This window comes from Zonotrichia albicollis, chromosome 1 (assembly GCF_047830755.1).
Source record: "Zonotrichia albicollis isolate bZonAlb1 chromosome 1, bZonAlb1.hap1, whole genome shotgun sequence".
NCBI lineage: Eukaryota > Metazoa > Chordata > Aves > Passeriformes > Passerellidae > Zonotrichia > Zonotrichia albicollis.
The window spans coordinates 44,375,899-44,401,371 of NC_133819.1; the positions used below are offsets into that span (position 1 = coordinate 44,375,899).

General features: G+C 42.2%; 2 protein-coding genes across 8 annotated transcripts in view; one reads left to right on the forward strand and one right to left on the reverse strand.

Annotated features, from left to right (window-relative positions):
• Positions 1-15,771, forward strand: part of FYCO1 (FYVE and coiled-coil domain autophagy adaptor 1) — a 45,558-nt gene extending 29,787 nt beyond the window's left edge. For 5 of the 7 annotated variants that reach the window (XM_014274244.3, XM_074539836.1, XM_014274248.3 and 2 more), the window contains exons 15-19: positions 5,833-5,916; positions 8,798-8,887; positions 9,929-10,139; positions 11,429-11,538; positions 11,955-15,771. In XM_014274244.3, the coding sequence (XP_014129719.2) occupies positions 5,833-5,916; positions 8,798-8,887; positions 9,929-10,139; positions 11,429-11,538; positions 11,955-12,030 (571 nt within the window). In that variant the 3' untranslated portion in view covers positions 12,031-15,771. The remainder of the gene's footprint in view (positions 1-5,832; positions 5,917-8,797; positions 8,888-9,928; positions 10,140-11,428; positions 11,539-11,954) is intronic. The other 2 variants (XM_074539872.1, XM_074539883.1) reach the window with 1 other exon arrangement.
• A 2,198-nt stretch (positions 15,772-17,969) lies between these two features.
• CCR9 (C-C motif chemokine receptor 9) lies at positions 17,970-21,034 on the reverse strand. Its single transcript, XM_026798502.2, has 2 exons — positions 20,899-21,034; positions 17,970-20,419 (listed from the first exon to the last, which is right to left on the reverse strand). The coding sequence occupies exons 1-2, from the start codon at positions 20,914-20,916 to the stop codon at positions 19,259-19,261; spliced, it is 1,179 nt and encodes a 392-aa protein (XP_026654303.1). The 5' UTR covers positions 20,917-21,034; the 3' UTR covers positions 17,970-19,258.
• Positions 21,035-25,473: the final 4,439 nt, after the last annotated feature.

Sequence of the window (25,473 nt, forward strand, 5' to 3'; positions counted from 1 at the left end):
GAGATTAATTGTACCATTGTGATACATCCTGCTACTTCAAGGCTCATGGGTTTTCTTTTGAAGTGTTGTGTTTTTGAAGTCTTATTTCTAAAGCATTCACATATGCAAATTGTGTTCTAAAACAAAGGGCCCCAGGATAAACCAGTGCACTGCGTTTCCATTTTTATGTTTTGTAGGCATAACATGCATGTAGTAAATGTTGCAGCAGCAAAATCAAGATCACAGACAGTAGAAGACTGAAAAAAACCCCAAAGTTGCCACTAGCCTGGTACAGGAACAAAGAGTTTATTCACACCTTGGTAGTGGTAGAAAGAACATATCAGCCTGTGTGCACAGTGGTTGCTTTGGTTTGGATTGTTTTTTTCTTGATGACTCATAACACTCTTGGCTGGCCTAATTTCAGCTCACGTGGCCGGGCAGGGTGCGGTGTGGCCGAAAGGGGGAAGTGAATGTGCTCTGAAGAGTGCCCTGCCCCACGCAGAACCAGCCAGGAGGGAGAGGGGACAGCAGCACCTCTTGCCACCCTATGCTGGCAAAGCCTGCATTGCAGCTGTGTGCTGAGATGGCACCTTTACACATGCAGTCACACCACATTGCTTCATAGCTTTGTTTTTAAGGATATTTCACTGTGGGAGAAACAAGAGATTGTGTAGTAAGGAAAGGATTGCCTAAGGAGCTGTTTCCTAAAGGGAAAAGGGGTGAGATGGGCACATTGCTGCCAAAAAGGGTCAGGTACCTCTGAGCTGCAATGCTCTGATAGGAAGGCCTGGGTATTAATGGGGAGTAAAGGAACATCCAGGCAGTGTGGTTTTTGCAAGAATGGTTTGAAGCAGTTAAAATTGGTATTTCAAAGGAGGACTTTGACCCTTTGGGCCAGACCCAACCCTGTCTTAATTGCAAGCAGCCCACAGCTGTATAAAGTCCTCCCTTTGCTCCTCTGCAACATCCCTTCTTTCTTTTCCCTGTTCCAGTCTCCACACCTACTCTATTACTTTGTGCAAGAGCTTTTGCACACTTTTCTTCCCCCTGCACATCTTTTTCCCTCCAACTTGGAAGTGAAAATACCAGAGGTGGAAAGGGAGAACTGGTGGAACAAGGTTGGAAAACAACCAAGAAATCTGCAGGTTCATGAGGTTCATGACAAGGGAACTAAGGTGCCAGGAAAAACAGACTGGAAAGATGTCATGATGCAAAGAATGTGTGGGGAATCAGAGTGTGAGAGTTTGCATCTACAGAAACACTGCTCAGTGTTGGAGCCCATGTGTGTGTGATGATATTCCTGCTGTTTACAAGGGCCCTGGTAATCTGGCAACGTGAGCTCTGTTATCAGATATAAGATACAAAGATGTGTATGGGACATTCAGACTGTGAACCTGATAGTAGGTGAAAGGCAGATGAAAATGTTGCTTTATTACAGAAATTTTAGATGAATGTTAAAGGATTTTGTGTACAGACCTTGTCCTAGATGGAAAAAAAACCTCAAAACATCCAAAAAAAACCCAACCACACATGAAACCCAGCATGAAGATTGAAACATATATTTTTAAAATTCAGGAATTCTCATTAAATGAATGGGCTGAAGATATTACATAAAATATGTAATATATTTGAAACAACTCATAAAAGCTTTCAATAAAATAAACACCATTCATAGAAAACCAGCAGGCCAGAGGTTTGGGAGTCAGGAAATTTAAATTACCTTTATGAAAAGTGGAATTTTATCTCATTGGTTTTTATACTTTTTGAAGATCTTCTGCACTGTTAACTCAGTTACCAGCTTGTACTAAAAAAGCAGGAAGCAATGAAGTATCATGATGAAAATAGGTTGGTTCTAAGCTGATCACAGTGTTTTTACTAATGGTATTTCCTCTTTCACTCAGACTCCCTACATCAGTATTTGCAAACAAAGCAAACAGAATAAAAGAAGCTGAAAAAGAGTTGCCAGATTTTCTAGGCAGTTTTATAGTGGGTACATGTTTGTGGCATCTGCACTAAATGAAGCAGTAAAAGATTTTGAATCTTCCTCTTCGGTGGTTTGCCGCTGTTGAGCTGTAACTTTCCATGTGGCACATCTTGATTTTTTAATAACTTTGTGTTAGTACTTCCTGATTTTCATTCCCTTGAAGAAATAGAGGGTTAAGACAGGCATAAAAATAAGCAAGAGCTTTTGTTATGGTAATTGCATATTCAAAGCTGCTGTTCAATTTAAAGCTGCGGTCTGTGATTTTTATCAATCTGAAAAAAGTATAGGGTATCTGGGTAAAAATAAAGAGGACAAGTACAGAAAATATTTTTTTTACATTTGTTCTTTTGAAGACTTCTAGCACACAGTAAGGTTTTAATAATTAGTGAGTAGCAGATGATCATGGCTAGCATGGGAATAAAATAAGCAAGAGTCACTTGGATCACTTCAAGAACCAGTTCTGTGTGACAGTTTGGGTATTCTTCCTGACATATTGCCTTATCAAAATTAACACTTCCCAAAAAACAAAGTGTGGTGCAGCAAATGCTTGTGAGATCAAGACAGAGATTAATTTGCCCCATATCATTTGTTTGGTTTGACACATGTGCTTTGGTGGCAAAAGTAACAGCAATAAGCTGGTCAAAGGTGATAGACATTAGAGTTAACATTGAAGTGTATACAAGCCCCATGGCATGCCACAGTGCCTGAAATTCACTCTTGAGCAGCACAGTATGCCCAGAGTGGCTGCATCCAAAGCAAAATGCAGTCAGCTATAGCCAGGTTCAGCAAAAGTACTGTCAGTTTCTGTCAGTGTCTTCAGTTTCATGTAGAAACTTAGTATGACAAAGACCGGTGCATTTCCTGGTAGGCCAAGGATGAAAACAACAAAATACATATTTGGCAGGAAGACTCTTACTAATATGAAAATTCTCATTTCTGTTTTTATAGGGGTCAGTGATGGAGAAGTTATAATAAAAGTCAGCAGTATCTGTAGTTGCCATGTTGCCTTCTTTTTGAAGGCAGCCTGGAAGGAGATATATTGGGATTTTTTTACTCAGTAAATAATTAAATCCTAATGCATCCAGGAGACAGACAAAATCCTAAGTGCTAACAGATAAGAGTTGTAGTAAAGCATCCATGACAGACAAAAGCAAATCTATTTATTTGCTGAAGAGGATTGTCCTGACAGTCAAGACCCAAGCACAACAGCTGGTGGATTTGAACGTATCATCTGTTACCAGATTTATACTGATGGGGATTCAAAAGCATACGCAAAGGACAATTACAAAGAGACTTCTGAAAACAGTACAAGGATTAAGCTTTCTAATACATCCATGATTTAGTGCTTGGATTGAGGTTTCTGGGGAAACCCATGAGAGAAATAAAATTTGTTTTGCTAAATTTACCATTTAGGCTCAGGTTGCAGACTCTGAGCATCAGAGTTGTTTGGCTTGGGTTGGACCTCTCCCAAAAGGCAGGGTTTGAGTCTCAACGAGTACTTCAGAACCTGTGTTTCAGTTAAGCCTCATCTTGTTCTTCACACATCAGTCACATCACATGGCAGCATTTCTTCCTTTCTCCATTTCAAGTGACTTACTGAAACATGGAGGATTTTTGTTAATGCACTACATTTGTATTACTCTCAGAGGAAGGGGTGACCAATCCTCTGTCAGCCCCTTCCATCACACTCCCTCTCAAGGGTTGATGGGGTTTTGCACTGTCAGCTCTCCAGGGAGAGGCTTAACCCCTTAAGCCTCTCCTTAACTCAATTTAACTGCAGTCAGGGCTGTTGCCAGCGCTCAAAAGTAACAGCCCTAAGACTACTGATCTTTGCAAGCTGTTTACCTGGTAAATTAAGTGTTTTGTAAGATAGGTTTATTGGCTTTTTAAAGATTTAGCCCAAAAGCTAAATGCCCTCTCTTTTGAGCTACAAAAACCATGTTTCTGTGAGATTAATCCTACTACAAGATATTACTCAGCATAAGATTAGCAGAACTCACCTCTGATTCAAGATTGCCTGAAAGGTCTCACCCAGTGAGTTCTAAAGTACAGCAGTTTGAGTGTCCCTTGGTTCTGCAAGAGAGGGAAGCTCTATTAAGAGAAACAAGCCCATGCAGGCAGATCTTTGCAGCAGCCTGTGCTACCATAGCTGGAGTGCTTCTGGGACTCTGATTTGTAGAGCAGTGAGCTTGTATCTCTGGCTGCTTAAGTTTGGTACCTGCAAATGCATTTAAAGAAAAACAGCACCAAATTTGTCTTACTTCTGCAGCATCATTTATTGAAAGAACACTACTGACACAAGAAATGTAAGGCTGTGTAATGCTTTTTAAAAACTGAGTTCTCCCTTGTGCTTCATTGCATCTGATAGAAATTTCTCTGCCTCTAAGAAACAAACTGGGAGCAAGGTGCTAAATATTCACAAGCTGTTCCTGTCAAACAGGGGAGCAATATGTTGTGATAACCACCTGTTTTATCAGTCATTTTGAGATGCAGAATAAGGTATGAGGATGACACAGCAGTGGCTAAACTGTGTAATAACATCTGGGTTGTATGAATTTATCCCCTATAGGGCGTGGGCTGAGAGAGTAGCTGTTACTCCTGGATGGGTCAGTCTGAAGAACATTTGATTGTAGAGCTGTGAAGGACCTTGGGTGCAGAAACCACCCTGGCTGCAGGGAACCTGCAGGCTCTGGGCTGGAGCAGCCTCTGTGGAGCTACAGGCTGGACAGGGAGGGTTGGGCAGGAGCTCTGCTGAAAGGACATGGGGCTCCTGGTGGATACTGGTGTAAACTCAGGCCAGAAACTGCTTTTGCTTTATCTCTCCTATAATTCTGCCTCAGTTTCCCTTAACAGCCTCTAAAGAACTGTGTGAAAAGAAACTTCAAAGATATCTTAACTAGTGTTACCCACAGAGGTAGCTGTAGCCTTGGTGATCTACAGGCTGCAGTATTTGTGCTATACCGGCAGCAGCTTGTCAGTATTTTTGGTGTTGATTTCCAGACATCTGTTTGCTGCCTCCTGCTGGGAAGGGGACTTGAAAGCACCCTGGTAATCCCTAATTGCTTGTTCTGAACATTTTGCAAATGCAGTGTTTGAAAGCTATCTTCATCTCATGGCCTTTGCCAAACATCTTCCCTATCACAATAAAAAGCAAAACAAAACAAAACAAAACCAATTAAGAAATAAAAAATATTTTGTGTGTTGTCACTCAGAGCACAGAAAGATTGTTTTCTCATGATTGTTTCCCTAGCTTGCTTTCTCTGTATAGTTTCTTGTCTTGAAGATAGAGTGTGTCCAGTTTTAAGGCTGGGGAGTCCTTTTGTATTGTTTGTTGGTTGTTTTTCTTTGTTTCATACAGAATGTGGCATAGCTAAGTCATAGATACTTTTTTGAGAAATAGCTGGGATTTCATTTATAGCACTAAGCATCTCACCCATTGCAGACAGTGATGGATCTTCATGTCCATCCATCTTTTTCTGTGTAGTTTTACAATTGTCTGTGTGATGCTTTCCCATCTCAACATGTGCCAGGGTTTGCCCTTAACACTTCCATCCTTTTCCCACCCATACACCTTCATGAAAGACACTGTCTTGCACCCTGTTAAAAACTCAGTGAGCTCTGCATCCCCCTTGCTCCATCCCAAATCATTCCTCTTTTCTTGCCCATGTCAAGGGCTCTCTGTGGTATCCTTTCTTCTGATCCCTTGCTGTCGTCTTTCTATTTTTACTGCTCTCTGTTGGGTTGGAGAGGAAGGCTAATAATTAAGTTAGAGTGCCTGGGGTGGGTTTGACCTGCTAGATAACAGCAGGCCCAGGGAATCATTGGTGCACTTCAGCATAATGCCTTTGATTGTTTCTTTGCATTTTCAGATGTGTTTGCTGGGCTAAGCAGCTGTTAGGGGCTCTGTACAGCCTCCAGTCTCCGTTTCAGGTTTCTGCCTTTCACACAATTCGGTAAGACTCTCCCCTGGATGACAGAAGTTCTCTCCAGAAATCACTGCACTGCTGACAGGCAGATGGCTTCTGGGATTTCACTGCTCAGCCACATGAAGCCAACACCTCTGACATGTAGCTACTGCTGTCAGAGCTCAGGTGTTTGTGAAAACAGAAAATTGCTGAGTCTAGATTTGAACCATCTTTTTTCAAGTTTTAATTCTAAAAGTGGCTTCTAACTTTTAACTCCCCAAGCCATTTATGATGTTGGCCACAGTATTTTTAGTATAATTTGTAAGAAATGTTATCCATGTATAAGAACAGGCACAGTGGACAAGGCTTAGGGACAGTGACCAAGAGCAGGTGCCTGAGGAATTGCATAAGAACAAGACCAGCATGAAGCAATAATTCTTCAAAATGCTCTACCAGCTTCCAACAATCTGTGTCTAGAGGCTTTGCTGAATCAGAGCTGTTCTCTTCTTGCTGTAGTGTCTTCTCCTTGTTTCACTTCTTTCTGCTTTTAGTCCCACTTCATTTTACTTTTAAAAAGAAGAAGTGAAAGAATACAGACTGTTTAAATAGATACACCAGAGGCTGCATATTCATAATCTGGGGACCTGGCAAACTGTAGGAACATCCTTAGTGCTAACACAAAAGATGAATGGGTCATGCAACAATAAATTCTCTTGTCAGGGGAAAAATGCTCCAGTTGAATCATGATACTGTTTTTATATTATAGCCTACCAGACCTTAGTTTAGACTGTTAGACTCAGTGAGATGTCATAAAAAGAAGGAGGATTTTCTTTGTGATTATAGCACTTTGGTTTAATACACAAATCAGGAGACTTAGCACCCCCTTAGCCTTAGATGTGTGGTGAATGTATTGGGTTGGTAGAGCCAAGTGGCAAGGTGGCCATGTAACCACCTAACCATGTACTGGTTTGCAGCAGGAATAAGGAAAATCATGTATTAGAGAAGAACATGAACATATATTGGTCCTGTGATTTAATTTACATTTTAGGTTTCCAAATAAAAGATGAAATTAATTGACTAAATCAAGAGCTCTAATGGCATTGTGTTGTAAATCATAGAGTTTGACACTTCTGAATTGTGTAGTTGACTGTATTTGTGTAGTTCTCTCCCTCTGCATAAATTCAAGGCTGTGAAATAAAAGCTGTGTAGCTAACTGGTGGGATGGGAGACTTACATGGATCACAGCATGAAGCTGGTTGCTCTTCCCACTGTGCAAGCAAAATGTATGTGTAGGTTTACAAGCTATAGTTCAGTTTTCTAGTTTGTTGGTTTGAGGGTTTTTTCAGAATCAGTTTTCTTGTCTGGTTGTATAAAGATAGTTAACAAGAAGTTATTTGTATCAGTAAGTATTTGCACAGATTTTGTACTAACCTTTATGGTCCAACACCTAGTAAGTACTTCACGCCTACATTCCTTGTGTCTGGGTACAGCTCAGGTTTTGGCACTTAATTACAGCTTTAAGTCTCCCATGCACATCCCAGCTGTCACTTCAGGGTATTAACAGTAGTGGTGTGACTGAAGAAGTCAAGAGTTATTCAAGAGACTGCAAAAATAAAAGAACAGGAATATCAAGATAACGGTTCAGGAAATGTGTAGACAGTGGGTGCAGTTTAATTTGCAGTCATAACAGTGAATTTGTCCTGATTCCAAACCATAATGTCACTGCACTAAAATGGTATGTGATTGCATGTTGTTGACACAGTATATTCAGATGCTGCTCATGACCACCTGAAGGAGATATTTTCTCATGCTCTTCTCAGCAATGCTGCTTGTAGAGCAATATCCCGCTGTATTTAAAAGAAAATGCTAAACTGTGCATTAGTTTTGAGAATTGGTCAACAGCAAGTATGGCAGTTACGCTCTCTAGGGGCGTTACTGCACTTGATGGTTCAGAAGCACATATGGTATTAACATTTTATTAGATTCCCCTGGATTTGGAAGGAACCAACCATCTGGTTCCCTATAAATAAGAATCCTTGGAAATTTTTCTGGGAACAAGAGCTTAATTTTCTCAAACTGTTGGAATGCAGAGAAACAAAACAAGAATGAGTCAGAGAAGCTCTAACTTACTTGGAAACTGTCAGTGTTTGTTTCCTGACTCTCAGACTCATCCTTCTCTCTGTGTCCAGCCCTGTAATTCATACCTGGGGCTAGTCCAGTGCTAGTCCCGAGCATACACCTTTTCTGAGGTAAGGAGTGGATAGAAGGTTCTTCCCTCTGCTTCACTGCTCACTCGGACCCATCATGGTGTGGAGGAAACATCCTGCTTTGTTATCTTGTAAAGTATCTTTGGTGTATTTGTGTTTGAATCATGCAGTATGTTTTGTAGGAAAAGAAGACACATGGTAGCAATTCTACAGCAATAGAATATGTTTTGTGTACATTGTCAGAATAAGGAACTGGATAATATGGTGGTGTCTGTAAAACACCTCCCAGATTAAATCTAGGGAGACTTATCCTTTTGCAAGCTTTGTTTGAGGAACAAGTGCAGACTGTTTTGCTTGTGTCTGCCCCTCAACCTGCCAGAGAATCTTCAAAACCTGTCATTATCTCAATAAGAAATTTATGTTATGATTGCAGAAAAGATTTTCTGGATATATATATATATATATATATATATGTATATGTATATATATATTCCTCTTAGCGCATGAAACACCGATGAAAAGTTTTATGTTTGTGCAGTGATGAGCAGAAGGGGGCTGCGGTTTTGCCCAGTTTTGTCACTGGAATGGGCCAACTAAGAATCCTAGAATTTGGTATCAGGACTATCAAAACCTTTCTATTTTGGGAAGGCATCAGCATGCAGATTGTATTTGATTACATACTACTCAGAGAATCATGGTTTTCCTTCTTTTCCTTGTTCTAGAAACAGCACTTCTTCAACTTTCGATGAATCTGAAGACTGGCAAGTTGCTCAAGATGCTGAGATATGCTTGTTGAAGTCAGGAGAAATTATGTAAGCAGAACAATTTCAGTGCTCTAGGTGAAAGCCTAAAGGCTGAGCTCAGATACCCGCTATGTGAGCACAAGCCTTGCAGGCTGCTGGAAGAGCTGCTCACTTGTGTTCCATGGTAGAGTTTGGTCTGAGGAGGATGAGAGGGTGTAACTCAATCACACCGAGCAGCATCAATGAGCCAGGTCCTCTCTCTTCAGTCCCCGTGCAACAGTCCCAGTGAAATAAGAAGGAAAGTTGTAGGTCCACATCACATGAGAAAACATTTCCTATTTTTATTACAGGAATTGCTGTCGACATGAAGGGAGTTTAGAGAAAGGGCTGTGCAGTTCTAACAGTCTCTGAAAGAAGATGCAAGGGCAAATGAGAGAATGCAGCTCTAGTTGGACCTTTGCCAAAGGGAGGGAGTTCATGGCCTTTTGGAGCATGTATCTGTTATTTATTGGTGGCTTTCCAGAATCTGTTTTGCCCGCTCTGGTTGATACATGCCATTGCATAAAATGTTAATCTAAGCCTCAACTCAAGCTCTGTGTTTGCACAATTCTCTGCAGGTGTCCTGCTCTGAAAAAAACAGACCCAAAATGTGTTAAGTGTTTCAGAACGGAGCTGTCACATTTCATCCACCTGTCCCCTCTGTAATCCTGATCCCTCCTGTTTCCTGTGCAAATTTTTATATTCAACGAGGAAGGTGAATAAACCAGGTCACTTACTTTTTTGTTTAAAAAGAACAGTAGAGGGCAGCACTTCTTTTTTATCTGTAGTAACTCTAAAAAGCTTTATTCCAGCACTGATTTTCTTCAGTTGAAATGAGATAAATAAGTGAAAAAAATCCACTTGTGCCAGAGCAGTGAAGGTTCTTAATATCAATCAGCTTTTTTGTAGTTTTTACCTTCATCTGAGGCTGAATGTTCATGCATTTTCTGGATGTGTCCCAAATACACTCTGGAATCTACCTGAAATAGAAAATAAAAATCAATGATTAGTGGTTTTGTCTGAGTAAGTGGATTGAATCTCTTCAAGTAATCATATGTTTCTCCCTCACAGGATGAAATTACCCCTTACAGTAGAAGAGATCATGAATTTTGGAGAAAGCAACAGAGAGCTGTTCATCAAATCCAGCACCTACAGCATCATTCCCATCACTGTTACAGAGATGGGACTAACAATCAGCTGGATCTTCTCATCAGACCCCAAAAGCATATCCTTCAGTGTTGTCTACCAAGAGGCCGACGACACGCCGCTGGATCAGTGCAAAGTAAGGCCTTTGTCTCCTTACTGCCTCAGAGGTTGTACTGCTCCACACTCATCCAGCCTACAGGAATTGACAAGTATTGCTAGGAGATCTTCACCAGAATGCCACTTGCTAATGCATTAAGGATTTGTTTCTCCAGTTAAGCTGCAGTTCTGCTAGAGGCCAAGATACATCTTTAATGTTGCCTGCAAAAGTTGAGTTGAAAAGCCCTGTAGCTTCTGTTGGTTGCATCTGAAATTCACTCAATATTATTTAGCAAAATAAAACATCCAAATCTGCAAGATCCTTTTTTTTTTTTTTTTCTTAATTTCACTTAGTTTGTAAACTCTTTAAGGCTGGTTTTGCCAGACACTTGAGAAAAAGCCACAGGGAAACAGTTTCATTTCTTGGTTTACCTGCATTTCTTACAATGAAGCATATACTTAAGTGCCTGGATGGTGTGCAAAATCTCTTTGCCAGTGCCCAAGGTACCCAGTTTTATATGTGCTGTCCATATTTCATGAGGATAACAGATTAAGTGAATCTATTTTACTCAACTATTTGCAAGTTTTGCTGAAGACAAGGCAGCTGTTTAATTCACCATGGTAGGGTAAACTCTATGGCTGTGATTTACTGGGGGAATAAGACATTTATATATCTTGTGTTAATTCACTGCACAGCTATTAACTCCATGTAAAATATCTCTTTTTTTTAATCTGAAAGCTGAATGAAGTGTGAATGCTGCTTTTGTCTTGATATATTTCTTTAGTAAAACTTTGTGTTGTACAGGATCATCCTTGATCTATGTCAGCTGCTCTTCTTGACAGCTGTCCTAGGGTTTTACAGCCAGACTCACATAGAACCACAGATGCAAATATTTTTTGCTGTAAGCTTATATAAAAAATTAAGATTTGCTGAGAAAGCTTATTTTATAACACAGGGAGTATAAAAACATGTATTAAAATATATATTTAGGTAAATCTTGCTCTTGGATATATGGATTTACTATACCACTTTATTAAGTTATTAAAGATTCTTAGATTAACATTTAAAAGTTCAGGAATTTGTTCTATCTGTAAAGCAGAGATTAATAGCCATAGGTTAGTGCTGTAAAGATATAATCCAAGGAAAACAGATGTCTCACTGTGAGATTTTAGTTTGGGGGAGTACTTAATGCCAATCAGAGTAATTAGTTTTACAGGCATAGATGCACTTTGGGAGTTTCAAGGTGGCTGCAATCAAGGCTTTATAAAAGAAAATGCCAATTTACAGGGCAAAGAGCAAACTTCATTTTGATTTGTATTGAATTCCAGGTTCTTATCCCTATGACTCGCTGCAACTCTCATAAGGAAACTATCAGAGGACAGGTGAAAGTCAGAAACGCTGGAATCTACACCCTGATATTTGACAACACATTCTCTAGGTAGGTCCTAGAAAGGCATAAAAGGTGAAATAAGCTTGGTTTTACAGTCTGTGGAACTGATCAGATGTACCATTATTCTGCCATCCAGAAGTAAGTAATTTTCCTCGCTTGCCAAGAGGTCTTCAAGACTGAGTTTTGGTTCTTGCTTGTTTGGGTTTTTTTTCCTACCCCCACAGTAGAATTCCGCTCTTCTTTCTGAATGTCTGGGAGGGTTAACAGAAGTAAGCAGGTCATTGGTGACTCATTCCAAGACAGTTCAGTCAGGATTGTCATCTTTTTAACAACAAGCCTGATGGCCCTTGCACAGGCATATTTTTGACAGCAGTGAATTAAAAGACTGAATACACTTTTAAGGTTTCCCCTCTTTGTTGGCTTCAGCTAATGGGATGTTTTTGCTCTGTTTCTTTCCTTAACAGGTTTATCTCAAAAAGGGTGTTTTATCACTTGGCTGTTGAGCGACCTGTCATCTATGATGGAAGTGATTTTCCATAGCCTTTACTATACTGTGTATTTTTAATGAAATTTTTAAGATATGCTATTATTTATGTACATGTGTAAGCATTCTGATTACCACTGTGTTTGAAGACTTTGAAACTATGCAATAGTTCTAATGCACTTAAGAGAAGATGTGTACACTAAAAACAGAAGCCTTTTCAGGAACACTAATGGTTCTGTACTGTGTACAGATTGCTGAAAAGCCATGTTGTTTGGTTTAACAGGTCAATAATAACCAATTTTTTTCAGTGGGGAGAAAAATAAGTGTGGGGGTATCTAAATGCAAACTGAAATCCTCTGCTGAAAATTTAGCTATTTTTCTTCCAAAAATATCCTTCAAAAGGAAATGTAAAGAAAAATGCCTATTTTTTGACTTCTTCACTGAGGTGTAAACATAACCATCTCTGTTCTGCTGTACTGCTCTTACAGTCAGAGCAGCAATTATGCAATACTTCAGTCTTCACAATTATTGTAATCCATCTAGAATTTTTTATCTTTTCCAAGTTTTATAAGCAGCAAACCATAGGAGTTTTATATATTTTGGGCTAAGATTTGGTAAGTCTTAACTGGCTCTTTCCAGTGCTTTGGCACTGAATACCAGTTACACAAGAATACGCACGAAGCAGCAACTCCTTTCACTTTGGCTCACCGTGCTCAGTACATTGACCCACCAGTTCCTATGGTGAGCACCAGTGGCAGAACACAGAACATCCCCTGTGGAATAAAGTTCTGCTCACTGGGTGATACTGGGAAGAGGAGCATTCCTTTTTCCTGCCTTAGCACCTTAGTCATCAGCATTCACAGGAAAGCACAGTTTCTGAGGAGATCAGCAACGTCTCTGTCTCTAGACCACATGGAAGGCAGCAATAATGTTTGAACAGGTCTCAGAACATCCATCCAAAATGGAATGCATATCCAGGCCTGGTGAGCTCTCCACCCAGTGGTGTTAGTGCATTCTATCCCTTTCCTAAGCCTTGCAATTGCCCTAACCAACTGCTAGCTTTCCATCTCAGATTTGCGGGCTGTTAACACTGCCTTTTAAGGGAAGACTGGGTTCTCACTTATACAAAATTTGTATGCAAACCATCTGCTTTCCATATAGAATTTCAGCTTTTTGTCAAAATACCCGAAAGTGGATTTTTCTTTAAAAAAAAACCTGTCTTCCAGTAGAATGGCAAAACATTTGGCAGGAGAAAGAAGAAAAGCTCTTTCTCCCAACCAGCCCTCCTCATAATTAAAGTGTGTCTGATTTCTCATATTACTGTTCTCCCAAGAAACCTCAGACCTGAAAGGTTTTAGTGCAGCAGTTGGTAGAAGACCAGCAAAACCTGTGAGGAACCCTATAGAGACTTGATGCCAGCTGTAGGTGACATACAGGGGTTCTGGTGGGAGACAGGAAATAAAGCATGAAGGGGAAGAAGAAAAAATGGCAAACATAAACTGCAGCAAATGGTTTGGGGAGAGGAAAGGGGCATACTTGTAAAAGCAAGGAGAGGGAATTGGAGGGAGGAGTTCAGGTAGGGAAGGTGGTCAGGAGAGGCCAGCTGGTGTTTATGCATTGCTGGTCCAATCCAATACCCATAAGGGATCTCTCACCCAGAAGGACTGGTTGTTTAAAAGGTGGAGATCACCAACCAAGTGTTGGACATTTACACAGGAGCAGCTGAGGCAGAGGGAAATTTCTGATCATAGAAAAGAAAATAATTGCAGTTAAAGCTAAAGGTTGCTCATAATTTATTCCAGTTGTTAACAATCTATAATACAGTGATCCTGAAAAAGATTGTGAAAGAATGACTACTTTTCATGGAGCACCTGGGATTAAGGTCTCTGGCTTATCAATAGCATTCCCTTGCCTTCAGCTGCCTTTTTCCCCATGGTGGTGGTGTGCTCCCAACCCTCTGCCAGGCAGAGTGGTCAGTGGAAGGTGCAAGCCCCTGAAGGCTGCAGTGTGGTTAAGCCCTGACCTGGTTGTGTGCATGAAAATGACATGGACAAGAGGCTGACATGGGTAATAAACAGCAATAAATGGCGTGGATCAGTTCACGAATTACAGGTTATTTCAATCTTGAAGCTATGTTTATATTTAATTAGGCGAGAAGAGATTATTTATTGCTTAAAAATGGAGTACTGTGTACCATATGCTATGCAATTTCACTGAGCTGTTGCTGAAGTCTGCTGCAGTTTTCTTTTAAGCTTTTAGGTGTGGTTTTAAAAAACATTTTGCTGTTGTTTACTTAGAATACTAATTTTACTTAGAATCCCTAATACCAGGGATATCTTTCTAACATGCCAAATGTAAGGTAAAGGGACACTGTCAAGTATCAGCCAAAATATGACATCTCTGTTAAAAAGTATTTGAAGTCTCTCTATTAAAAATAATTTGACAGCCTTGCCTCTTGATTTCTCTCCACATCCAGTTCCTGACATTTTTTTATCCTGTGGCAAATATTTTTAACCCTCTGTTCATGTAGCTCTCAAAAAAATTGTCTCCATGTAGTAAGCCAGATGTGTTTCTGGAGGTCTCTTATGTAGACAGTCCTGAGACTGGCTGAAGCCTGTGTTTGGGAGAAGGGGAGTAAATCCACTGCATTGTTCTCATTTAGCATTTGGGTCTTTGTGGTCCCTTTTCTTCAGGTTTTCCTGCCCTTTGAGAGTAATTTTATGGCTGGTTTTTTTTCTCTCTCTGAAAGAGGACTAATAGTGGCAGTCAGAACCTGTAGTTTAAGGATGAAAAGAAAATGTTTGCTTCTGACCAAAGACAGTACCTAAGCAGAAAAAGTTTCAAATGATGAAATATCAGGCTGGTAAGATGCAAGTGGACAGGAGTGCAGCTGTTCAAAGAAGCTTCCCAGGAGCAGTAATCCATGATTACTGTTGGAAGAGGCTGTGCAGAGACAGTAATGAACCTGACATTAGTAGAGACCTTTTGTTTAAATGTCCCAGACATTTCATTTCTGGAATCATGGAAACCCAGTAAAGGACTTTGCACAAGGGCAGGCTTGTGCAAGAGATTATTTCATTCAGGCACCTCATTCTTCCATTCATAAAATTCTTGTTCATGTGAGCTAAGCCAGCAATGCTGGAAAATTATTTATTTATAGGTGCTCAGGTGATTTGTTGAATTGGGCTTTTTTATTATCTGCAGGAATGCAATAAAGAAAAAATATTTTTAATTGATCATGAAATGAATTGAAGGAGATGTCACATTCATTGGACAATGAGATTATACACTGTGGTTAGCATAAGTAATTAGATGTTTTTCTGGGTGCTGGAAAGGGTAAGGAGATATGGAGGGTAAGATTTTTTATTACAAAGACATTTATGCACAGGAAAGAATGCAGTTTCTTCAAGAAAATGACAGTGTTCCTTTACTCAACATTACTCAATGTTTCTTTGTGAAAAATGAAAGAGGTATTGCACAAGAGTGTACCACATTAAAAAATAGCAAAGCTACAAAAGCCTGACTTCTTTCCTAAAACTGAAATTGCACTATAGATTTAATTATACTCAATCACTGAGGTTGTAACTTGTTCAGAAGCATCTTTTGGTCTTAACTGCCAAAGAATTGCAAGCCCTGTTCACATCAAACTTCCTGCTCCAGATATGGGAAAAATCATGTATACCAGTGTCTGTACAGTTACAGAAATGTTAATGGTTGTGTTGGAATGTTTTTCTTGATGCTTTTTTTCCCTTTTTTAACCTCAGGAATTTAAGAATAAAATTCTTTATCATTGCGAATGTTTGTCCCTTTGTAGAGATAGCTTGTAGAGATAGCATTGTGTGGAAGATAAATCTGATAATTATATAATCTATTTGGGGGTTTTATGAAATTTATGTTGTTCCATCCCCTCATTTCAAAGCTACAATTAGCAATAGAAGGTTCAGAGCATCTCCAGAGGCATCTGGAGACCTGGCTCCACGTTCAGAAGCTTCCCTCTAGGAGAGGCTCCAGCAAAGCCTAATCTGGAGTATGAATGAGTTTTACATATAGCCAGTGTAAGTGACCATACCTTGCTGTACCTCAGCTCTGCAGGGAATTGTTGCAGCCATTGGAAGTCTTTGTGTTTATCTCCAGCAATTCATTTTCATCCGTCCTGGGTAATATCCCCTCCCTTGGTGCTAAGGGAAAGGCTCTCCCAACCCTGCTTCTGCCTTATATTTCTCAGTCTGTGCCCCAAGAACAGACCTTGGCACACACAGGATAACATTTTTCTGGGGGGACATTGTGAAGCTGCTGCAAGGCTGTCATTAGTCCTTGAAGTGTTACAGGGATGCTTTAAAGTCCAAATACAGTAATAATGCCTGTACTTTCACACCCTTCCATCATTTCCCTGCTCTCTGGAAGAGGTGCTTCCATAAAGATGTCTCTGTTTTGGGTAGAGCAGGCACCAGGTAGGCAGGTTTGCCTGCAGAGAGTGGAAGTTGCCCATGGCTGTCCCACCCCCTGTACCACAAGCAGGCTGGTGCTGTGCTGCATGACTGCCTGCACCACGGTGACAGGGACGAGCCCAGCTGCCTCTTTGAGGAACAGAAACAGCATAGGAAACTACAGCCCAAAACTGGGAACATCCAGGAAAAACTGGCTTCAAAGAGAAGGGAGGGCACCCAAGCTATGAAGATCTCAGGCCTCTCCCAGGACTTCAAGCAACTGCTGGGTGCCCATCCTGCTAGAGCTGTGCGTAAAACATGAGCAGAGTACCCTGGGACTGCTCATGGAGCAAGGGAGGCAAAAATACCCTTTGCTTGTGAGGAAACCTCCCATCCTGGAAGACAGCATCAGGTGAAGGTGGGGGACACACTAGCCAGACACAAGGGGATTGTGGTGGGATAAATCCAAGTAAAATATCAGGGCAGAGGGACAGAGGAGCCCAAGAAGGGTTTGATTACAAGGAGTTGTGCTGCTGGCAGATGGAGGCCGCCAGCAGATGCAAGAGGGAGTAATGGCTGAAAACACCTTCATAACTGAGTCCCTGCTGTGTGCTGACCAACAAGAAGGGTTGCTGATGAGGCTGCAGCCAGAGGGGTGCAGGGAGGCAGCTTCTCCCCAAGTTTGTGTGGTGAGAGCAGCCTGGGGAGCCACCAGCAGCTGCTGGACTGTAGGCAGCCTTGGTGGAACCAACCCCAGGAGGGAAAACCACCTCCAGGGAGGTTGGTCACCAGCTTCCCCTGGCACAGTGATGGGAGCAGCCTGACTCAGAGCAGGATGTGCATGACCCAGGGACAACCCTGTCACCCCAAACTGCTGCAAATTGCTGTTTCACCACCCTCAGCAGTTTCACCTGCTGATTGAGCATGAATGTTTCCCACTGTGTTTTGGGGACTCAAGAAGCTTTATTTCTGTGAGATGGCCACAAAGTTCAGGTTCCTGGGGTTGGTGAGATGTAGTGCAGGGAAGAGGAGCTTGCAGCAGCTAAGGTTTGCACACTAAGTTGTTTGCATAACTCAAGGGCTCTTTGGGGGCCAGGAGAACCCTCTGAGAAGAGCCCTGTCACCCCCAGTCTCAGGAAGGGGCAGTGGGACTGCGCTGCTGTGGGGAAGCCTCTGCCCCCAATGTGCTCCCTCCTCCCCTACTGCAGAAACCTGCCCTGCTTCCCGGTGCCTGCAGGGCTCTCAGCTGCAGCTTCCACACCACAAGGGTTAGATATTTGAAATAGACCCTCTTAGCAAAGTTTTCCTTTGGCCTCTTCTGAGAGGGGTAAATGCTGTGATTGCAAACAGGTTATGTGTATGGATCCAAACTGGGAAGGATGTGTGGGCAAGAAACAACCAGTTCATCCCCTTGGTGTATGTGGCAGTGCCTTTATTTAATTTTGGCTTCTGTTTACTGAGCACAAATTACAAAAACCCCCCACACTTTTCTTATACATACAGGGAAAATTATATACATCTTTGACCATTTTTCTTTCTAAGGAAAAGGTTAAAAAAATCCTAATAAATGTATATGAAACTTGAACCCCATCTGCTTAGGTATACCCAATTAGCTAGAAAAGCAGCACCAAACTGTGCAGAAAGCTCTTGTTTACCAACATGCTTTAATCATAAATGCACAGTGAAAACCCTTTTTCCCTGGAAGAGCTAAGTACCAGAAGGCAAACCAGGGTCGATGAGATTATTTAAAACAAAGCCTCCTGAGCACTACATCCTGCAATTGAAGAGTGGGAGGTGCAGGCTGTGGTCAGGCAGGACAGCTGAGGCCACGTCCCAGTGAGGGGATGAGCAAGAGGGAACAGATAAATGATGCCCTGTGGGCTCAGGTTTTGAGGTACATTACAGTACACCACTTCTGGGAATGGCAGCCTCCACAACCTGATGTCTCATTCCAAATTTCATTAGGTTTGACACTTAATTACTCTTTGTCTTGCTGCTCCTAGGTTAAATATACTTTCCAAAGATATTGGTGCATTACTGGTGGTCAGCTGAACCATGGGTTTGGTTTTTGTGCTCTGGTTTATGACACCTTTACACCATACACCAAATATCCCCAGGACAGACAAGTCAATGTCTCTGAAGCCCTTATTTTTTATTGTGAGGGGTGATTTATTTCCAGTATCAAAACAGGAGCCATCATACCTGACATCACACAGCTAAAATGCAGGAGAAAGACAGACCACATTCTGCAATGCCCATTTTATGTACATGAACAACTGGCTTTTCTGTGCAAGGAAAAACATCTATGCAGCCAAATGGAGTTGCATTTGCCCAGGAACAGAGAGCAACATTTGCTCACTGCTACAAACCAGTGTCAGAGCAAAAGGCCATTTTCCTTTACACGGGACAGGATCTGGTGTAGGAATCTGGCAGGGCTCCCAAGTCAGGCCACATTCATAGGGGAACCTGGTGTGACAGCAAATGAAGGCTGGGCCCCCTCCTGCTGCTTCCTATGGACAGAAAGCTTCATCTGCCTGTGTTGCAGCCATAGCTGGGTTTATCACCTGCTGTGAGACTTGTTATTTCAGGTTGTGGTCTGAGCTGCAGATGGGCCAGCTGTCACAAAGATATTTTTTGTGACAGTTCTGTTTATAGCATATGAACATTTTTATATGGTTCCATTTTGCTCCCATCTGCCAAAGGTTTCCTGTTCTCTCAGCCAGCAACTCTCAGTTAGTTCCCACACATCAAGGGCAGGTCCCCAACCCTTTCTGCCCCTCTGGGATAATCTTTGGGGTATACAGAGGGTTTCCAAAGAGCTTGATGCTTCTCTGGAGAGGAGAAGGTGAGGACTAACTTACAGGATGACTTTGCAAGGAGGGGACACAACAGAGGAGGTCCAGTGAGTGTTGAGGATCAGGGAGTTCCTGACCCGCCGCCCCCCCAGCATGGCAAAGGACCAGTTTGAGCTGTGCTCCTGGCTGTCACAGGCAGAGGAGTGCTCCTGGGCCCTGCTCCAGCAGCAGCCCCAGCTTTGCATCATCCTGCCCAGCGCCGTCCTGAACCGCTCGCCAGCAAAGACATAGAGGAAGGGGTTGAGGCAGCTGTGGAGGAAGGCGATGATCTGGGTGACCTGCAGCCCGATGTCCAGCTGGTTGGCAACCTGACAACTGTGCACCACCCCTGTGTAGGTGTTGATGGCTTTGACCAGCAAAACAATATTGTATGGGAACTGAGAGAGGAGGAAAGCGGTGAGGATCATGGTGATGATCTTCAGCGACTTCTGCTTTTGAAATCTTTTGGCCTGTAGGAGGGTGTTGATGATAAGGGCATAACAAATCACCATGACAAGGAGAGGGAGGAAGAATCCTATGATGACTTTCAACACCAGGACCGTAACTCTGAAGATCACACTGACGTTTGGTGGGTACATAATTTTGCAAACTGTGAGGTCACCCACCTGTGTGCTCTGGCTGTAAATGAGTTCTGGGATGCACAGGCTCACAGACGTCAGCCAGACAGCCAGGCACATGAGCCTGCTGCGCAGAAGCCACCTGCGCCTACAAGTTTTGGCTTTCATTGCTTGCACTACAGTGATGTACCTGTCAAAGCTGATGCAGGTTAGAAGCAAGCTGCAGCCATAGAAATTGATCTTATACATGCTGTTGACAACTTTGCACATGAAGTCCTTAAAGATCCATCCGTCGGAAGCAGCCTTGGCCCAGAATGGGAAGGTGAAAAGGAGCAGGAGGTCGGCGATGGCCAGGTGCAACAGGTACAGATCCATCATGCTCCTCCTGAAGTGGTATTTGCAATAGACAAGCACGACCAAGGTGTTCCCCACTGTGCCCACAGCGAAGATGAGCCAGAAAAACACTGGCAGGAAGGCTTGAGCAAACTGCCTGACCTGCCTCTTGTCACACCTGAAGTCTGTGCTGTTCACTGGGTTCTCACACAGGGACAGCACCATGCTGTCATTCCTGTAGTAATCCAAGCTACTCCTGCCAGGATGTGTGACCTGCAATAGGAGATCTAGTAAATTTGTGTTGAGAGGCTCAGTAAAATGTACATTTGCCCCTCTCCACCAGACGCAATTAAAATGCTTAATTTATTCCATTTAAATGAAAAATTGCAAAGGATGCCAGTGAAACAGATAATTTCAGATGGCTCGGAGTGTGCAGCACAGCAGAAATTTATAAAAATGACCCATTGAGTGAAAAACTCACAAAAGAGCAGTTCACGACATCCAGCCAACTTCAGTTATGCAAAAGGCGGGTGGTGAAAGCATTATGTCTGTCAGATAACTCAAACCATGGTTTGCTTGGCTTCAAATACATAACAAAAGGCAAAATGCCCAGCTTGGAAAGAGGTGGAGAAGAAGTCTTTGTGTTACTGCTACATTGGGATAGTACCAGCGGCTTGAAAGAGGCAGAAAACTGATGGAGAGACAGGAGGGGAAGGAAAAGGAGATGAACAGTGACATAGTTGTGTACTCACAACATTTGCAGCTTCCATCTTCAGCCAGATTGCTCCTCAGTCCTGAAGCTCCGTAGCCTGGAGAGGAAAGATGGGGGAAAACAACTGATTTGAAACAATTCTGAAGCAGGACTGTGACCCTCTTCCTTGTACTTCTTCTTCTTCTACCTTTAATAAAAACCTCAACTCCTTGAAACAGCTCTGGCCGGAAGATGAACAAACCACACAGAAATTGATGCTGCTGATTTGAATTATTTACTTATTTCCATTTTACAAATTTACATTTAGCCTAGATTAGGTCTTCAGCTTCTCTATGGCACTGTGCTGATTAAGTCCTTGGATGCACTACAGTTACAGCTATCTCATTTTTATCAAGCTGTAGGCTCCCCAGTGTGCACATGTAAAAAGTAATCTAAAAGTACTGTATCTTGCAATAGATTCATGAGAAAAATTGAAATTTTCCTCTAAAATTATCTAGCAACTAAGATGGAAAAGTACCTGGCTTTACTAGTACTTTGCAGTCTTAAATATTTGCATCCTCTGCAGCAAGTGATTAATCTCTACCTGCAACTTCTCTTTCTTATCTGTGAGTTTAGGCACAGTGCTCATTGTTGTTGGCCTGCAAAGCTGATCATTGAGCCCCAGTAAACAAAAAAATATTGGGCTTTTTCTGCTGTAGATTGCTTTTCTAGTCGGTCCATCATCACAAAAGGTAGCTGAGCCTGGTGGGCTAGATGCAACACAAATGCACCCAAGTATTCCACATGTTCTGCACCAGCTTGTCCAGAATAATGCCTTGTGACAACACAAGGTGAGTCAGGGCTACTGGGGACCTTCAACTAGCACAGATTTTTCCTCCAGACCCATTCAAAAACAGCTCATGTAACTGAGAGGTCACCTTGCAGAAGCCATAGCAGAAGTGGATGGAGCCAAACCTCCTCCATGGGGAAATGGCCCATGTTCATGCTCTGACTTCCCTCTGACTGCTCATTGTGGGCTGACAAAAAGCACCTGTGGCTGTGGCTGGCAGCAGTCAGTAAGCTCCTGATTTCTCCCCAGAACTTCCTTCTAACATGTCACTGAAGCATCTGGTGAAGGATGCAGAGCTGTGTATCCCCAGGGAGCTTTTTTATGTTATTTTCTTCTAGCTGTCAGACCTACCTTAAATTGCAAACAAAAAGATCATTGTAACTGGGCCAGTTCTGTGGGGAAAAAAAAAATAGGTGATTTGTAATTTAGTTCCTTTTCCATGGAGGCTGCTCATGGGAAAGAGAGACATGAATAGCGGAGGAGTGAGGGGACTCATCAGAACAGTTGCTGCAGGGGGGCCAGCCTGGATGTGGCACCCAGGAGTCACACTCTGCATGTAATGCTTGCTCTTTACACCTACAATTAACCTCTTTGTAGGCTGAGCTGAGTGTGTGCTCCTGGGGCCTCAGCTTGATTAGACCTGTCCCGGACTGCTTACTCTGTGGTTTTCATGTTTTAGGTGGCTAAAACACATGTGGTAATCTTCTCTTTCTTTTATTTTTATTTTGAGGTTTTTTTCCTGGTAAGCTCTTTTGATACCAAAAGGACAATATCTCATACCATCAATTTTCTGCTCATATGCATCATCTAGCACAGGGCAAATCAGATATTGCTCCTAGGCTGTGTCCTGCTGCAGAACACTTTCACTGGGGAGAAAAAGTACCCTTGAACAAGAACTGGATTCCTCTGGGCAGCTTCCAGTGTCTTTTTGGGAGGCTGGGACAGGAACGAGCAGCCGGGTCTAGTCCTGCCCTCTCCAGGTTGACCCAAGGTCCCAGCTTCCCACTACTGCCTGCCAGGGCTGCCAGCAGGCAGGAGGCAAGACTGCAGGGTCTATCTCATGCCCTGCAACACCACGTGCTTTGCAAACATCAGCAAAAGGGAGCAAACCAAAAGCATGCCACCTTCAAGAGGAAAGGCCAGGCTATTCCTACTGCAGAAAGTTGGGAGACCCAGGGCAAAATGGCAGAAAGTCCCATAAAGTCCCTACTGGTGGCACATCTTTATGTGACAATCATCCAGAAGAGTGTGGCAGGGAAGACTTTGAAAAGGCAGTGAGAAGTGGTTAATAAAAATATGAACTTGCACATCTTATGTCTTCTTTCTGGTAAGCTGGCATGCAAATGATGCTGAGTTAAGTTCCCCTCTCTGCAGGAAGTCTGAGCACCACGGGGTTTTGCTTTAGTGATGGTGTTCAGCTGTGACCAATGCTTGTTTGACTCAGACTTCAAGGAAATTTCCAAATCATAGTTCAGGTTCAGTTCCAATTATGGAGAAAACAGTGATTCTGGCTAGGTTTTGGGTTGGGCTCTGCTGTTACTTGGCACCGTACTCATGTCAGCAGCAAAGCATCTCCTTCCAAGGGGATGGAGACCAGGATGCTCAATGCTCCATTACAAAAATGTCCCCTAAGGTGTCTGTGTATCTCTAATAATTGGTTGTCATCTTAAAACTCCTCATGAAACAGGCATAGGTCTGTATGATGATACCACTGTACAGGACTTGGCCTCCTCTACCTCCTGGGCCATCCTGCAGAAAAACAGAAGAGGGAGAGTAGATCTCAGCCAAAGCCCAGGGCACCTGCTAAGGAAAGCACATGTGAAAGCACAGGCATAGACTCTAGGATTAGGGACAAGTTACTCTGAGCTAGCAAATGGCTGCCTGATGGTGGATCCACAGTAATTATCCTTAATTCAAGCTAGTTTGGCTCTTGGTATAATGCAGGCTGATTCAGCATTGGGAGAGCTACACTAACTGCAGTAGGGTAAAGGCATGCCCATGAGCAAAGCCACTGATGCAAAGGATCTTCACATCCTTTGGTCTCTCCTTTGTGAATCTGAACCCTCACATTCAGGATTTACGTGACTTTAATTAGACTTAGTTTAATTCTCCCTGGCAGCAAAGTAATAAGTATGATTTAGCCCACCCCTTTACAGAGCCAGTCCCACTGTACTAAAACCCCCAGGGTAGATAAACCTCCAGACCAGAACACAGGCAGCTGCTCATCCTGTTCATCACTCTTCTGCCACATGATATTTGTTAAGTGAGTGTTGCTGATAACAGCAGCTTTTTTTGCCCCCAAGAATGCACACAGAAGCAAAACAGTGTGAATGTTAGTCCTCTTACCAAATTTCTGCCAAACTGGTTCCTGATTTGAATGCTCACTCAATGCCATCCATAGTTAAATCCTTTCAAGCAAAACCAGAGACAAGGCAGTCAGCTCTTGCAATATCAGCATGCATTGTGAGATAACTTGTGATTTCCCTTCAGCTCATATTGATGCAAAAGTAAGCATCTCTGTTCTCCTTACAAATATATTGCTTTCATGTTCATCAAGAGAACTTGCAAGTGAAACACTGGTTTTTGTTTTGTTTAAAGTGAGAAAACTAAAGCCACCAGTGCTTCTTCTGTCGTCTTTTTAACTTTGGGGTGCTTAAGCATAATTTGGGGATGATTTTTAAAGCTCTTCATTTATTGCAGGTACTATAGGCAGAGAAGTACTTAGCTTGACATTAGCTTTTACTTAACTGGAAAGATTTTGCAGAAATAAAACAAAACTTAGGGCTATATCCTCTTCTGAGCCTGACCAAGAAGTTTCCTTTTTTCACAGTGAAAGCTGCACCATGTTTGAGGTAAATCTATCTTTTAACATGCCAATTTTCCTTTCCTTGAGTAAAAAGAGGACATTAATCTGCTTCATTCCAGGCAGGCTGCTTAAGAGATTCAATAACTCCTCAGACGGTCCGTTTAGGGGAGAGGCTGTGGCTGCAATTCACTGTCCTCTGTGGGGAGGATATTTGCAGACAGTGAGATCAGTGCCTCTGATTGCAATTTCAGACAGGTTACTTGTTTATGTAGATTACACACAGAACTCCCTGGGGATTTCCATAAACAGGAAACAAAAGGGTCCTCTTGTTCCAGCATGGGTCCACAGTCATTAAACTTTTCCTTCTCTTCAGAAAGGTGGGGAGTTAAAGTACAAAACCAGCTTGAAAACTCTCTGAGTGGCCCTGGCAATTAGAACATCCATCACAAAATGTATCAGCCCAGGCCTGCATAGGTAAACTAAAAATAGCTGAAATAAAAGTTTTGGCTGTAAGGATGGGTTGCAAACACAGAGCATGAAGGAAAAATAGTATTATTTACGCTACCCTAAGTGTAGCAACTCTTTTCCTCTACAAAAATAGGACAAGTTTAAAGTCTAGGTACTGAAGATACACAGTTATCCAGTTTCTACTACTACATATATATATATATATATATATATATATATGTATATATATATATACATACATACATACATATTTCTGTGAACCCAATTCCTCTTTGCTGGCATGGAATGTTTTAGCAATTCCTGTAAAGAGCCATGTCACCAGCAGCTCCTTTTACAGAGCACTTGGTAAGCAGGGACAGACAAATCAGACCCCAAAGGCTGATATTAAACATTCTCTTTTCTGTTAGGTCTTCATATTCCTGTGTTGTATATTCTTAATTAAATTGGGAGCTGCCTGTGCCTGCCTGCCTAGTTTGGAGTACCCATTTTAGAGTAAACATTCTTTTGGCTGC